Source organism: Anthonomus grandis, chromosome 3 (genome assembly GCF_022605725.1).
Source record: "Anthonomus grandis grandis chromosome 3, icAntGran1.3, whole genome shotgun sequence".
Taxonomy (NCBI): Eukaryota; Metazoa; Arthropoda; class Insecta; order Coleoptera; family Curculionidae; genus Anthonomus; species Anthonomus grandis.
The window spans coordinates 30139965-30154258 of record NC_065548.1 but is presented as its reverse complement, the minus strand read 5'-3'; the positions used below and the strand labels follow the sequence as shown (position 1 = coordinate 30154258).

The window sequence follows — 14294 nt, the reverse complement described above, 5'->3', positions numbered from 1 at the left end:
CTTTAAAAATAAAATTTGTAAATTTTTATATATAATAAGTAACAGTTTAGTTTTGAACAATTTTAATTTTTGCGGTGTGGGTTACTCACCTTGTCTAGATTTTACTGAAATAAGCAAAAAATACAACGAGTAGAACTAGAACTAGTACCTCACAAACCAAAATATAGTAGTCGGCTAGATATGGAATAGGATGCAAGTTACAATCTTTAGTTTCATTTTAAAACATTTTCCTTACTTGTTAAGAAATACTAAATCTCGAGCATATTCATAAATTAAATTTAGTTACCCTGCCCATCAGAATAGTTTTATGCTGATATTGCCTCTAATCTAAACGCTTTATCTTAATAAAAAAACTTTAAAAAGCTTTTAAAAAACAGTAATTATTGCTTTAGTAGCATGGTGCTTAGATATATTATGTATGTTATACGGTGTTTTAGTCGATACAGGTAACATTTGTATTTGTATATTTTCTTTATTTTCCTTTGAATGATTTGCTCTGCACACAAGAGAAGTGTTCAGTATGTAATATTTTTAAGGATATTTTTTCGTTTTTTTTTCCTTTATTCTATTTCTTTTTTAACTTTATTCTAACCCCTATTTGTAAATCATTAACCACAATAATTATACATATTTTTGTATGGGATTTTTTTTATATGATTTGCAAAATGTAAAACTATATGTATGATGATGAATTGGGAATATATTGTAATTATAAATAATGCCCGGTACTGATAAAAACGCTGAATTTATGTGTATCATTGAATTTCTGAATTTTATGCAATATCTGCTATACAAAGTGCTTGTCAGATCGCTGGCAAATTAGTAATGCAAAAAGTATGATTATTAAGAACTGATTTAGTGCTAAGAACCTTAGTAAGTCTAATAATTTTAGAGACAGGTAGTAATACAATTTAAAAAAATATTGTTTTAAATATTTAACATAATATAAAATTAAAATAAGCACAAGTTTATAATGGATTTCATAAACTACGATTCTAAACCAATAAAAAGGATATCTTTTGCTTCGTAGAATATTTTAAATCTTTTAACCATATTTTTAATCGTGGGTTAAATGCATCTATTTTTATATGCTACTAATTCAACTGAATCTTCTCGAGGATTTTACAGGAATTTAGCTACGCTAATTATTCTCTTTTTCTAAAACTTATTCTAAAGTCTTTGTCGAATTTAAAAAAATTTAATGCAAATATTCTTAAAAGCAAAAAACTTGAAAAAACTGAGTTTAGTACAAATGTTATTTAGGTAGGAGGAAGAAAAACTAGCACATTTAAATGGACCTATCTTTTTTGTGATACTAGAATGTTTTTTTAATTTGATATAATTTAAATTAAATACAATGCATGAAATAAAAACATTTAAGTTGTTTAATTTTTTCGCTATTCTAAGATATTTGATGCTCAAATTGCATTCCTTTTTAGATACGAAGAACATTTTTTGCTCCAAATAATTTAAGGATAGTGAATCAGGTTTTAGTTGTCTATTTAAGTTTGTTGAATTTATCAACAGTTAATTTGATATAATTTCAAATGAAGCTTAACATTGAATTTTTTTATTATTCTGATATCAGAATCTGTGTGGATGGCTTCTAAAGGCCTGATGATGCTCTAACTAGAGCGAAACACGTGTAGCCCGTTTAATTACATGTTGTGAGACCGTGACTTTGTGTTTTTCTTTGTTTTTTCGTCAATTTTGTATGTTGGTCTCTTAGAGAATAATGGATGAGATTTTTGGATCTAAAGACCTAAAGACATTAATAAATTTATGATTATAAGAGATATTTAATTAAAACACATATAACTAATAATATACATACATACGAAAGAAAACCCACATATATTTTTATGAACAGATATATTATTTATTTCTTGGAGAAAGATTCCAAATTACATTTATTCACCTAGTAACAAGTAATACACCAATATAACATGTTTCAATATTACATGTTTGTCTGATTCAATTCAACACATTTATAAATCCATTGTTTTTTTTAATATAAACGAAAAAAATCTCGGTCTTTGAGATTTTTTTTCTTGCTTTTTTGTATGATACTACTGATATTGACTTACTTAGGTCAAAACCCTTGGATAGGCATACAAGTCTTTTGCTTAATTCAAAAGTTGCAACAAACAAATGTGCCATGGAGTTTTGGAGCCTACATAAATATGAAGATAAATATTGTCGAATATTTCGAACGACTATCCGGGCATCCCAAAGGGCGATTTAATGTTAATCAAAGATACAGTTTTCCTACATTTCTAGACCATCAAATTATCATTCTATATATTCTCTGTTCATATTTTGAGCCAAGAATGTCACATAAAGCACAAAATCTCTTTTTCCTACTACCGTGCGTAAAATTCTCACCTTACACTCTCTAGGACTGTAAGTTTCCTTTAAATAAATCTGATATTTAATTTATAATTTGTCAAAATTATCAGCGCCATAAAATTTTATTTTAAGTGTGGATATAATAATGTATACATGTTAGGGCCATACCAAACTTCTTAATTATTAAATTATGCTTGCATAGGTGCCTTCACCAATTATTTGCGGTTTATTTGGCAAAGCTAGCGGCACTTTTAATGACAAAAGAAACCCCAAAATAAATTATTGTTGATGGCAAATATAGCAAACAAGAAAAAGCAAATAATACAAATAGCCCTGCTTTAAAATTTTGCTTGTCAGATGCCCTAGCCTAATTTTTATGGATCCCATTTGCATGTAAAAGGTCCCGGGTTCAAATTACACTTAAGGTGTGATACTTTTTTGTCATTGTTGTGTTAATAAGAAATGTCGCTTAATAAACTTCCGTGATGGCCCATGGGCATTTTGAACCCTTTTTATTTATATTTTGAGAATAATAATTGAACTTTATCATTGTTTAAAAAAAAACAATAAAACTTACCGCAATCACTATCAAATGATTTGTTGATTGTGCTTTGTCTGTTATTCCTTCCAGGACGACTTGACCGTGACCTTCGGCTGTTTAGCGTGCTATATCCTGTTACACTGGAACTGCTTCCAGAAAATGCACCTGTAACCCAATTTAAACATTAATATGGGTTTGAATATTTATAATATATTAATACGAATTAACGCCTAACAAAATATGATTATTATAGTGTAAACAAAAAAGTTGCATTAATATTCATAATACAGTATTTGTAGTAAAATAAATTTCTAAGCTTATAAACTAAATACCACTAATTACCAAATATCCAGTTGAGAGAATTAAATTGCTAATAAAGTTCAATTAAAAAAAATTAATAATTGAAAGTTGGGTTATTAAAATTTGAGGTGATACTAGTTACTTTTAACCCTGCAGGGTACTTGTACATCTAACTCTTATGCTACCCTCACATGATCTGACTTAACAGTTTTATTTTATCAAATATTTTTTTACCATGCCTAACGGAATAAAAATAATCAGTAAACCAATATTATATTTCTAAAATATCTTAAATAATGAATACGTTAAAGCCTTTGTTCCGTAGAGCTAACATAATTATTATATTCAAGTAAAGGGCTTGTGCATGTAACGTAATGAAAGACCGACATTATTTTACTTAACATTCACCAGTTATGACTTAATTAAGGACTCCATCTAGTAGATCTAACTACGACAAGGATAAATTACTATAAATAAGTCAAGAGACGAAAGATATTAGTATATTAAAGCTTCGCAGACTGATAAAAGAGAAATAATTTCCGGTGCTGCTTCAGCCGTCACTATCTTATAATGAGTTTTTATTTCTGTTTCAATAAAACCGACATAACGAAAATGATTTTACGTTTTTTGTAAAAAAATATCATAAATAGGTAATAATTATTTAAGTTTAGAAACAATATTAGAAAATACTCCTTTAATTACTTATATTTAGCAATAATATTTACTGTTCAATAGACCCAAAGTAAATACTGGTGCAACCAGTTTTTTTTCCAGCAGTTCTTGGCTATCAACCGATATAAGTACTTAAAATAAAAATAGCTGTAGGAAGGATGAAGATTTAAAAGAATTAAATAAAGCAACTTCATGGTATTACTTAAAATCTATACGCAAATAAATCAATATACAAATATGAACGTGACTGAGCAGAGAGTCGCTTACCATTACCGCGTGATTCTTAGAAAAGATTTTATCCCACAAACCCGAATAAACTCTATTAAAAGGGAAATTGCAGTAAAAATAAATGACCAATAAAGCTTAAATGGAGTAAGGAACAATTTGCAGGATAATGCCGACCAAGAGAGAACAGAAGGAAAAAATTACTTATAATTCCTCTTACATATAATTATAATTTTTCAGTTACGATACTTTAAATCTTTAAATTAAAGACGATAAACAACCAAAGTATTACACATAATGAACGACCGACACCGCTATGGGAAAAAAGACTACTAAAAAGATTGAAGATATTAGATCCAGAAAACTGTAGATACCGTTAGAGAGAAGTAATATTTATTTTTCCAGGTCTGTTAAAAAGGTACGAATCTAATAATAAAAGGAAATAAGATAACTCGACACTGAATGGCTGGATAAAGAAGTAACAAAGTGTCAAATATATAATCAACTCGCATTACGTACCATTTTCAGTTGACTAACGTCATAAAAAAGCTACATAACTGGAAAGCTCTAGACCCAGATCACGTCCAAAATTACTAGATTAAGAATGTGGTCAACATTTCAACAACTGACCGACCTTCTAAACGATGTGCTAATTAATCCTCAGCATGTGTCCAATTTTTTAATAGAAGGTACCACTTACCTCTTGTCCAAGGACTGCCAAAACATTCAAGATCCGGCTAAATATACAAATCGTTTATTTGTAAAAATAAGAAAAAAAAAGAATACATTTTATGAAAAAAAAAAGTATGACAAAAAGGACAGTTCATCGATTATAAAAAAACCGCTTCACATGCTCCTTATATTAAGGAAAGCATATGTGAACTATTAATAATTAATTAATATTGGGCATTAACATGCTTATCCACACTCTAATCAACTAAATCTTGCACTACAGAACGTATTTACAGACATTGTGATGAGAATATCAACATAGCGGCTCGGTGAAATAGCAGCTAATTATCGACTCCGTAGTTTGCAATTAGACATTTGACAACAATAGAAACCTTTTTGCCAGATACATTGCTTACTGATAAGCTTTTGATGTAGTTCCACATAAATGGCATATGTACTTAATTGTACAAAATAGATAGCCACATAATTTCCTTTTTAGAATTCACTATGACATCTTGGCGAACATCAATAAAGCTCCAGATGCCTAATGGTAACTGCATTGGAACTAATATGATTTCTATTTGTAGGGGTATATACCGGGAAGATTCTTTAAGTCCATTTTGATTCTGCCTTACCATAAACCCACTTCCTAGCCAACTCAATTCAACTAGGTTTGGATTTGGCCTAAAAAAGAATAATATAGAATTGACAACAAAAAAACAATCTACTTTATATTTAATGATTTAAAAGTTCTGGCGGCAACACGAATCAACTAGAAGAGATGCTTAAAGTAGTGAAAAAATTCTTTGATGATGGAGAAATTCTCTGAATGATTTTTGGACTGGATAAGTGCCGAAATGTGAATATTATTATTGGTAAACTGCCACCGAGTGACTGTAAAAAATCGGTCAAATAATTAATGCCATGGACGAATACGAATCTTACAAGTAAATAAGAATGAAACACGCGCACAGAATAGACCATAAAACTATAAAAAATTAGCTCCAAATGAAATAACAATAAATAAGCAATACAATAAGCATCATCCGCGCAGTGTCGTAGAACAAACTATGCTACTTCGACATATTGGAGGAAAAGAAATAGCCAACATAGAGAAGCAACTGACTCAAGCAAATTAGTAACTTGCAATTCATTTTCTTAAGAAAGGCTGAAACATCAGACACTCAACGTGTCGTATATGGAACAGATGTCTCAACACCATTTAAACTCCAGGAGTTTGAGCTATGTAAGCACCAAGCAAGACAACCATTACATGGAAGTCATTTTCACGAGGTTCAACAAAAGTATGTCGACATAGCGACATCGAACTACTTTTTGACTTCGGAAGAGCTTTTTCCCGAAACTGAAGGGTTTTTGTCGCAATCCAAGATCAAGTAAAACTAACAAGAAATTATTTAAAGCTTGTCGTAGGTGACCGACGGTAAGTGACAGATGTAGGTATGGAAGTGCAACAACGGAGTCCACTCAGCATGTCACTGGTGGATGTCAAACTTTTGCACCGACAGAATTATAAAGAACGGCATGATCTAGTTGCAGAGATACTGCATGAAGAGCTCGCAGAAAAACTAAACCTCTTATCTGCAGCCAAGGTACCATATTAGAACTATAAGCCGCCGGAACTGGTTTTTGAAAATAAACAACACAAATTGTATTGGGATCGGTCTGTACTTACAGACCAACGAGTAAGTAATGATAGACCTAACCTAATACTAATCAATAAAATTTCTAGAACCCTTATTGATGTAGCTATTCCTAATATGAACAACCTAAGAGCGAAGAGTATGAAAATATTGTTAAGTACAGGGATCTAGAATACTAGATACGAAGACAATGGGAAATTAGAAAAGTTCGAACAATCCCAATTATTGTGTCAAGAACAACGGTAATACCAAAGAGGTTGATCGAAAACATAAAACTGCTTGACCTTAAGGAAAGCATCTATAAGCTAATACAGAAGTTTGCGCTATTATCCACATGTCGAATCGTCAGGAAATTCATTGGAAATGCAGATAATGTCAATTAGTTTAGGAAACATATTATGTAATTTTAGTTTAAGTGTATTATTTGGTAATAAAGGTAAAAAACAGGGACCGATAACATGGAATGGGGTTCATCAGAGCTTAATTTTTCTGATATCTGAGACATGTGGGATAAGTGAGTCGTCCCTTCTTTAGCGGGGAGTGCGATGGCCGTTTGGCATTAAATCTACAATAATAATAATTGGGATTTTCAAATTATCCGAGCAAAGATACATTAGCCAATCAATCTTGAATTTCTTTAAAAGTACGGAAGCAGTAAAAAAATATGTCGTCTTTTCTCTTAAATAAAATACACTGTACTTACTCACCCGAGATAGTACACTGTAATATCTGTTGCTCATTGCTGAAGTGAATGTTCAAAACTTCAAGATAAAGATACAATCCCTAGCGATTCCAGCCCGTTCTTATCAGTGTTAAAGAACGAGGCAACTTTGCATAAATACGCAATTTTTATTAAGTCATTATGAAAGATGTCCTGCCTGATTAAATATAATGGGCACACAAAAGTATTTTTAAGGGTTTTTTTGGCCCTGTATCTAAATTGAATGATTTTTAAATTAAGTTACTGTTCGACCAGCAACAAGTCCTACTACGCTATTGTAAGTATTTTTATTTATTTTAATATAAGACGCTGCGTTGAAAAAAATTTATATTAATTTTCATTGATCGTATTAAAAATTTAGATATATTTCTTAAAGAATCCCTTTAGAAAAAAATATATATTTTTGGTTGCAGGCTTTAATTAAAATAGAAAATTAAATCTTAAATTAAATATAGCTTCAAAGCCTTTCAGGATTTTAAAAATGTTTAGTTATTTAATTATTTATATATTGAGAAAATCTTACCGTAACTTATAAGATTTCTTTAATTTCTAAATATTCTTAATATTAGATTTAACATATTTTCTTTAAGCCAAATTAAAAAATACAGCTTCTACATTACCTGAATTTACACTTATTGATTATTATTATGTATTTTCATTAATGAGCCTAACCTTTTTATAAATGTTGATGTGGATTATAACTATAAATTATAACTAATGTTTATTTAACTTACACAAGAAAAAATGTAAACAAAGCATATTTAAATTTACTACTAAGCTAAATTTAATAAATCTGCTTTAAATACTGTAGGGACTTATTATGACTTATTATAATTTTTCTTTAAAAATAAAAAAAACGTTAGTTTTATAGTTTAGTTAGTTTAATGACGTAACCTTTGGATATACAATATACAGGGTGGTCCGGTTTCGATGGCGTAAAATTAAATGGCCGACGGAGAACGAAAAAATAATAAGTTTGCTATTATAAATAATATTGGAAAAATGATTCGTTCAAAAATTACAGGGTGTCAAAATTCTAATTAAAAAAATCAATTTTTTTTTATTTTTCCTAAACCACTTTAGATATTTTAATGAAATTTGGCACGTTTAGACAGTTAATCAAGACGCATCTTTTCGTGCAAAAATAATTAATTTTATTCACCAGTGGCGTGTGTGCGGGCCGATCTTCATACAATTTTAATTAAAAAAATGATGCTGTTTTTTTTTAATTTTTTTTTTATGAAATCCTTGTTTAATTTAAAAAAAAAAACCTCTTTATTTTTTGTCGTACGACACACTGTTTGCGAGTAAAAAAATAAATTTTTATAAATGCTGATTTTTTTTTATTTAAAATATTAAAAATACTAAATTTAATTAAAGACTAAATTATTCTGTTGGGTTCTAAAAAAGACACAAGAATCTGGATTCCGAAATTCAAATAAATAATGAATATAATAATGCCGGCAAAAAGGCAATGCATGCATAAAACAAAAGACGGTTTGTTTTTATTTTATTATGATAGTTAATTATTTAAGTAAGTCAAATTATTGCGTTGGTTAACTTATTAATTTTGCTATTGTTAACAGTGTTGTTAAAAGTATTGTGAAAAATGCGTTTTTCAAGTAATGAATATGCTGATATTCATTTTTGTTATGGATTTTGTGATGGAAATCGAAGAATTTATCGTGAATATCGAAGACGGTATCCAAATAGAAGAATTCCAGATGCTCGCGTGTTCATTAGAACACATCAAAATTTTAGGAACTTCAGTATACGTGGTAATAATGAACAATACCGAAACCAGAGAAATAATAATGAAAATCGTGTACTTTTGATAATAATCCAAGGCTGAGCTCTCGCAAGGCAGCTCAACAAATACAAATTCCTAAATCTCAAATATTGCGAACCTTACACACTAACCACAGGCATGCATATCACCTACAGCCTGTTCAGGGTTTACACCCTAGTGATGCTGAAAAAGATTTTGTCAGTGGCTTTTAAACTCAACAGAGGAAAATCCCGACTTTTTACACAAGATACTTTGGACGGATGAGTCTTGTTTTACAAGACGCGGAGTGATACATTTTCATAACATTCATGTTTGGGCACAACAGAATCTTCATACAATTTGGCCAAGATCGTTTCAAAATGAATTTTCCGTTAATGTTTGGTTGGGCGTTATTCGTGATAATGTTTGTGGTCCGCATTTCCTACCTCCAAGGCTAAACTCACAACTATTTCTGGAGTTTTTAAATAATAATCTGCCGGACTACATTGAGGATTTACCCATTAATTTGAGACATGAAAGTTGGATACAACTGTATCGAGCCCCCCCACATTTTGGAATAGGTGTAAGAAACTGGCTTAATAATAATTACCCTCGAAGGTGGATTGGCCGGCTAGGGAGGAATGATATTAATGATCAAAATGGTATTGGACCAATACCCTGGCCACCCGGGTCACCGGATCTTAATCGACTAGATTTTTACGATTGGGGAAACATTAAGGATAAAGTTTACGCTAAACCCGTATTAAACAGAGAGGAATTAATCTTAAGAATTCAGGAAGCATGTAATAACATGCAAAATCAAAATTTTGTAGTACTGGCTGCAATAAACTCCTTAATAACTCGGTGTAGAAAATGTATTGAGGTCGGTGGGCTGCATTTTGAACAACTTCTTTGATTATTAATTGTTTTTATTTTGTTATTGTTTTTAAACGAATTAAATGTGTTATCTTCTTATGTGTTTTTATAAATCAGCATTTTTACTCGCAAACGGTGTGTCGTACGACGAAAAGTAAAGAGATATTTTTTATTTTAAATTAAACAAGGATTTCATAAAAAAAAGAAAATTAAAACAAAAACAGTGGCGCATCATTTTTTTAATTAAAATTAATTAAAATTGTATGAAGATCGGCCCGCACACACGCCACTGGTAAATAAAATTAATAATTTTTGCACAAAAAGATGCGTCTTGATTAACTGTCTAGCCGTGCCAAATTTCATTAAAATATCTAAAATGGTTTAAGAAAAAAAAAATTGATTTTTTTAATTATAATTTTGACAACCTGTAATGTTTTAACAAATCATTTTTCGAATATTATTTATAATAGCAAACTTATTATTTTTTCGTTCTCCGTCGGCCATTTATTTTTCCGCCATCGAAACCGGACCACCCTGTAGATACTCAGCTTAGTTGGGTGAGTCGGTAAAATGGGAATTAATTTTAAAGTTTAAATAAAGTAATAAGCCTAAATTTAATATACAAGGTGTTTGTGTGTAAAGTTGAGTCATTTATTTTAACAGCTTGTAGGACTCTTCAAAAGAAATTAATATTTAATTCAACTTATCAATATCACTGGGTACATGCGATACAAGCTGGATCCTTCTTCAAAAAGTTGTACTTTGCCAGTGGCTTTTAGAACAGGAATTAATTTTATGTACAGACGAGTCCGAATTTACATGAGATAGAGAGCAACATTTTTACAACAATTATTGTGAATTAGTTTGGGCAGTAGAAAATCCGCATGCTATAAAAAGATCTAATTTCCAATATAAATTTTTATTAATTGTTTGCACTGGCGAGTTTTACAAGGTACTAAAATAAATAAGTATATTTGAAAACCTCCTGTATGAAATAATATCAGAAAAATAAACAACTAATGTAGATCTAATGAATAAATAACACATATTTAAAGTTTAATTGCAGAAAGTTACAGATGCATAGCCTAATACATCTTTAATAAAATCATACAAATTATTTAGTATACTAGCCTAGAAGTAGTTAAAACATATTTAATAGGTTGATTTAATAAACTGTATAATTAATATTATAAATAATTACTTCTAATATTGTTAGTGTTAATATTATTTTTATTAATAATTATATATAAGTAAAAGAACAACATTCATGTGCCAATGGCTTTTACTATTTTAAGTTCCTTTTTCTCCAGGAATATTCTTTAGAAAAATTAACATAAATTGTTATGTTTTGTATAAATTAACGAACATTGTAAGCACTTTGCTTAAATATTTTACTACTAAAAACCGTGTTTAACTGCTGGATAGAAGCACTATAAAAACCAATTTCAAAAAAGCTATGACCTAAGTATTTTAAATGATAAAAGGACAATTCGTACATATATAACTTAAATTCTTTATCGATTCTTTAAATATATTACCATAAAAAATGTCAGGGCTAAAGTCTCATCCAGACGACATAGCCAACGTTAACTAACGTTTGGGCAGTTTGCCATGCAGGGTGGATATAGTAGAAATGGCCAATGCGCGTTAATCTATCGACAGCGTTAGCGTGACTAATATAAGCCGAGCATTGCTAAACTTCAGTTTTGGCGCCAAGATTGGCTCACGATAGCGATAACGTCTGGATACGGCTTTAGTCATATTAACAAAAAGTCTTATCGGATCGTACATTTTGTTTGTAATGAATAAGCTTTGGTATTTTGTTACTACACAGGAGAATTCGACTCTTTTACTCACAAAGTGCTACTAATAAAACAAAATAAATAATAGTAGTCCAAGTAAGAATCCTGAATACTAAAAAATATTTACAATCAAGACTCAAAGATACTACACTTAATAAAAAGATTAATAAATAAAGTTGATATATTTTTGATTGTTGATACACAAATTTGATATATTTGGTTTTACTTGAATATTCATTTTTATAAATTAATTAAGTAAATCTAGAAAAAAAATACTAATTCATATATGTACTTGTCGCCCGAATTTAAAAGTCTTATACCTTGATTTGATCAAGACTTTTTTTAATATTAATTATATCATATCAGTTTTAGTCGGATTTTTCGTATAGTGATCAAGAACTCTGTGTGGATGAAATAATTTATTTAAAACAACTATTCTTATTAGATGTTTCTAATATTATATTCTTAAATAATAGTTATTAGTGTAATGAGGACAGCATGCAAAATCTCATAATTTTTTATTATTAACATGTATATTTTAAAACTAAATCAACAGCGCTAATATCTCTATCTCAGGATTGATTTTTAAATGTTTAATATTTTCGTTATGTCGGACGTTTTAATATCCGCAAACATCTTAATATTCCACATGATAAGCGTCGAAATTCGGGCTCGTCACGATGGAAATTCCAATACCGGAATATAAACCGGAAATATGCGGATATCATAGACGTATTCCGGTTGGATTGCTCAAACTTAACGGTTATCGTGCCTAATTTGTATTCGCTTTGCGTTAAAGGTACCCGCGGGGCTTTTATTGATATGCTTACCTCACCCGCCTCAGAAAGGTGTATTATTACAGATATATTTATTTTAGAAAAACAATACAGTATAAAATACATTACAAACTTTGCAATTCGAAATATATGCCGCGTATTTTTTCTATATAAGTTTTATAAATGACAGACCTAAGTCACTGACTGACCAAACAAAAACAGCCTTGCATTGAGAACTGAAACTATCGTAAGACCAAAGTAATACAACTGCTAATTTCCTTTTAATAACTTGTATTAATAACTTTTAACGTGTTTTAATAATTATTGTATAATATAGCATTAGATGAATTAATTTTCCAATAAATGCCAAAATTCAATTCAACTAAATGATGGGTTTTATTAATCAACAATTTGGATTTGTCTCTTGGGGTTCCACCGAACTTAATTTTTATGCTTTGTTTTAGATCTTTAATGAAAAACCATCATGTTCGCGCTATAGTTGCAAATTTCATCAAGGCATTTGACAAAGTAAAAACCATAAAATTCTGATAAACAAGTTTCAGAAGGTGGGTGAGATCCAGGAAAACCTTTACAGTATTTTAAATCATACTTGACGGGGAGAACATATGTAAGTAGCATTTATCAAGATCCAATTCAACTAACCGACAGTTTATATCGATCAACAATTTGAATTTGTCTTTCAGGGTTCCGCCGAACCTAATTTCCATACTTAGTTTTGGGATCTTTAAAGGAAAACAGTTAGATTCACGCTTTATTTAAAGATTTCAACAAGGCATTTGATAAGGTAAAGTGATACTGAACTCAAAAACCTCAAGAGTGGTTAAAATCATAGCTGATACGGAGAACATAAGTGGTTTTCATTTATTCATGATCAAGGGGCCTATCACCCAAGGTCCACATCTTGGTCAATGGCTGGTTAATATATATATCAATGACAATGTATCCTTCTTTAGTTTTGGGTTTTTCCTAATACTTGATAATAGTTCAAAGATATATTTTAAAATCAAGGGGGGGTAACGGAAGTTAATGATTTTTTTTTGGCGTAATCTAAATAGCAATACTCATATTTATAATTTATTAGTTTGATATTTTTAATAAGAAGTTGAAGCAGTTCTTGATTCTAGTGGCATGACCAGATATATATTATATTATACATATAAAATATAGATAAAATTCTTACAAGTTACAGTTGCCAAAACAACTACAAATAAGCAAAAGGTTCATTAAAAACAAAATTTTTTCAAAATATATTTTTTTTATAAACTTAAAAAAAAAATACAAATAAATACATTTATTATAAATACATTCTATAGAATTAACCAATACATATGGCATTAATTATTGAACATAATATTTCTTATATATTATTATTTTATTCACACATCCTGGAAATGTTTAATTGAAATACTCTGTCCGATTGATATAGCAAAATGAATAACGCATAGTAATAAACAAACATAAAAACATACATACATAAAGTTGTTCGGGATATAATGATATGAATTAACAACATTCTATTTTTATATTTACGAACCAATGAAGAATTTTCTACAAAACTAAGAGGCTTAGACCGTTAAATATAACTCAACAGTTTGATCCTATAAATTTCTTAAAGAGTTCTTTAATAATCAATAATTGATCTTTCTTTGCTACCACAAACTTAAAGGAGTTAGGGTTGTAAGGTATATTAAGGAGAAAAATAGCCCTGAAGATGACGGTTTACCTGTAAAAATATTCTGGATATAGTTTTCAGGCCTAGGTGATCTTAGTTTAGGCAACTAACTTATTTTGGATTGAGGAAAATTTCCCTATATGCCTTGATTTGGCTAAAGTCATTTCACTCCACAAAAGTTGATATTACAAAAATTCCTTTAGGTATGGACTTACCTTAATACTTCCTAATCTAGCTA

General features: G+C 29.7%; 1 protein-coding gene across 1 annotated transcript in view; it reads right to left on the bottom strand.

The window, feature by feature from the left end:
• The window catches only part of LOC126734646 (glutamate receptor-interacting protein 2), a 1148906-nt gene that overhangs the window by 147626 nt on the left and 986986 nt on the right, over positions 1-14294 (bottom strand). The window contains exon 10 of the mRNA XM_050438344.1: positions 2927-3055. Coding sequence (XP_050294301.1) covers positions 2927-3055 — 129 coding nt within the window. The remainder of the gene's footprint in view (positions 1-2926; positions 3056-14294) is intronic.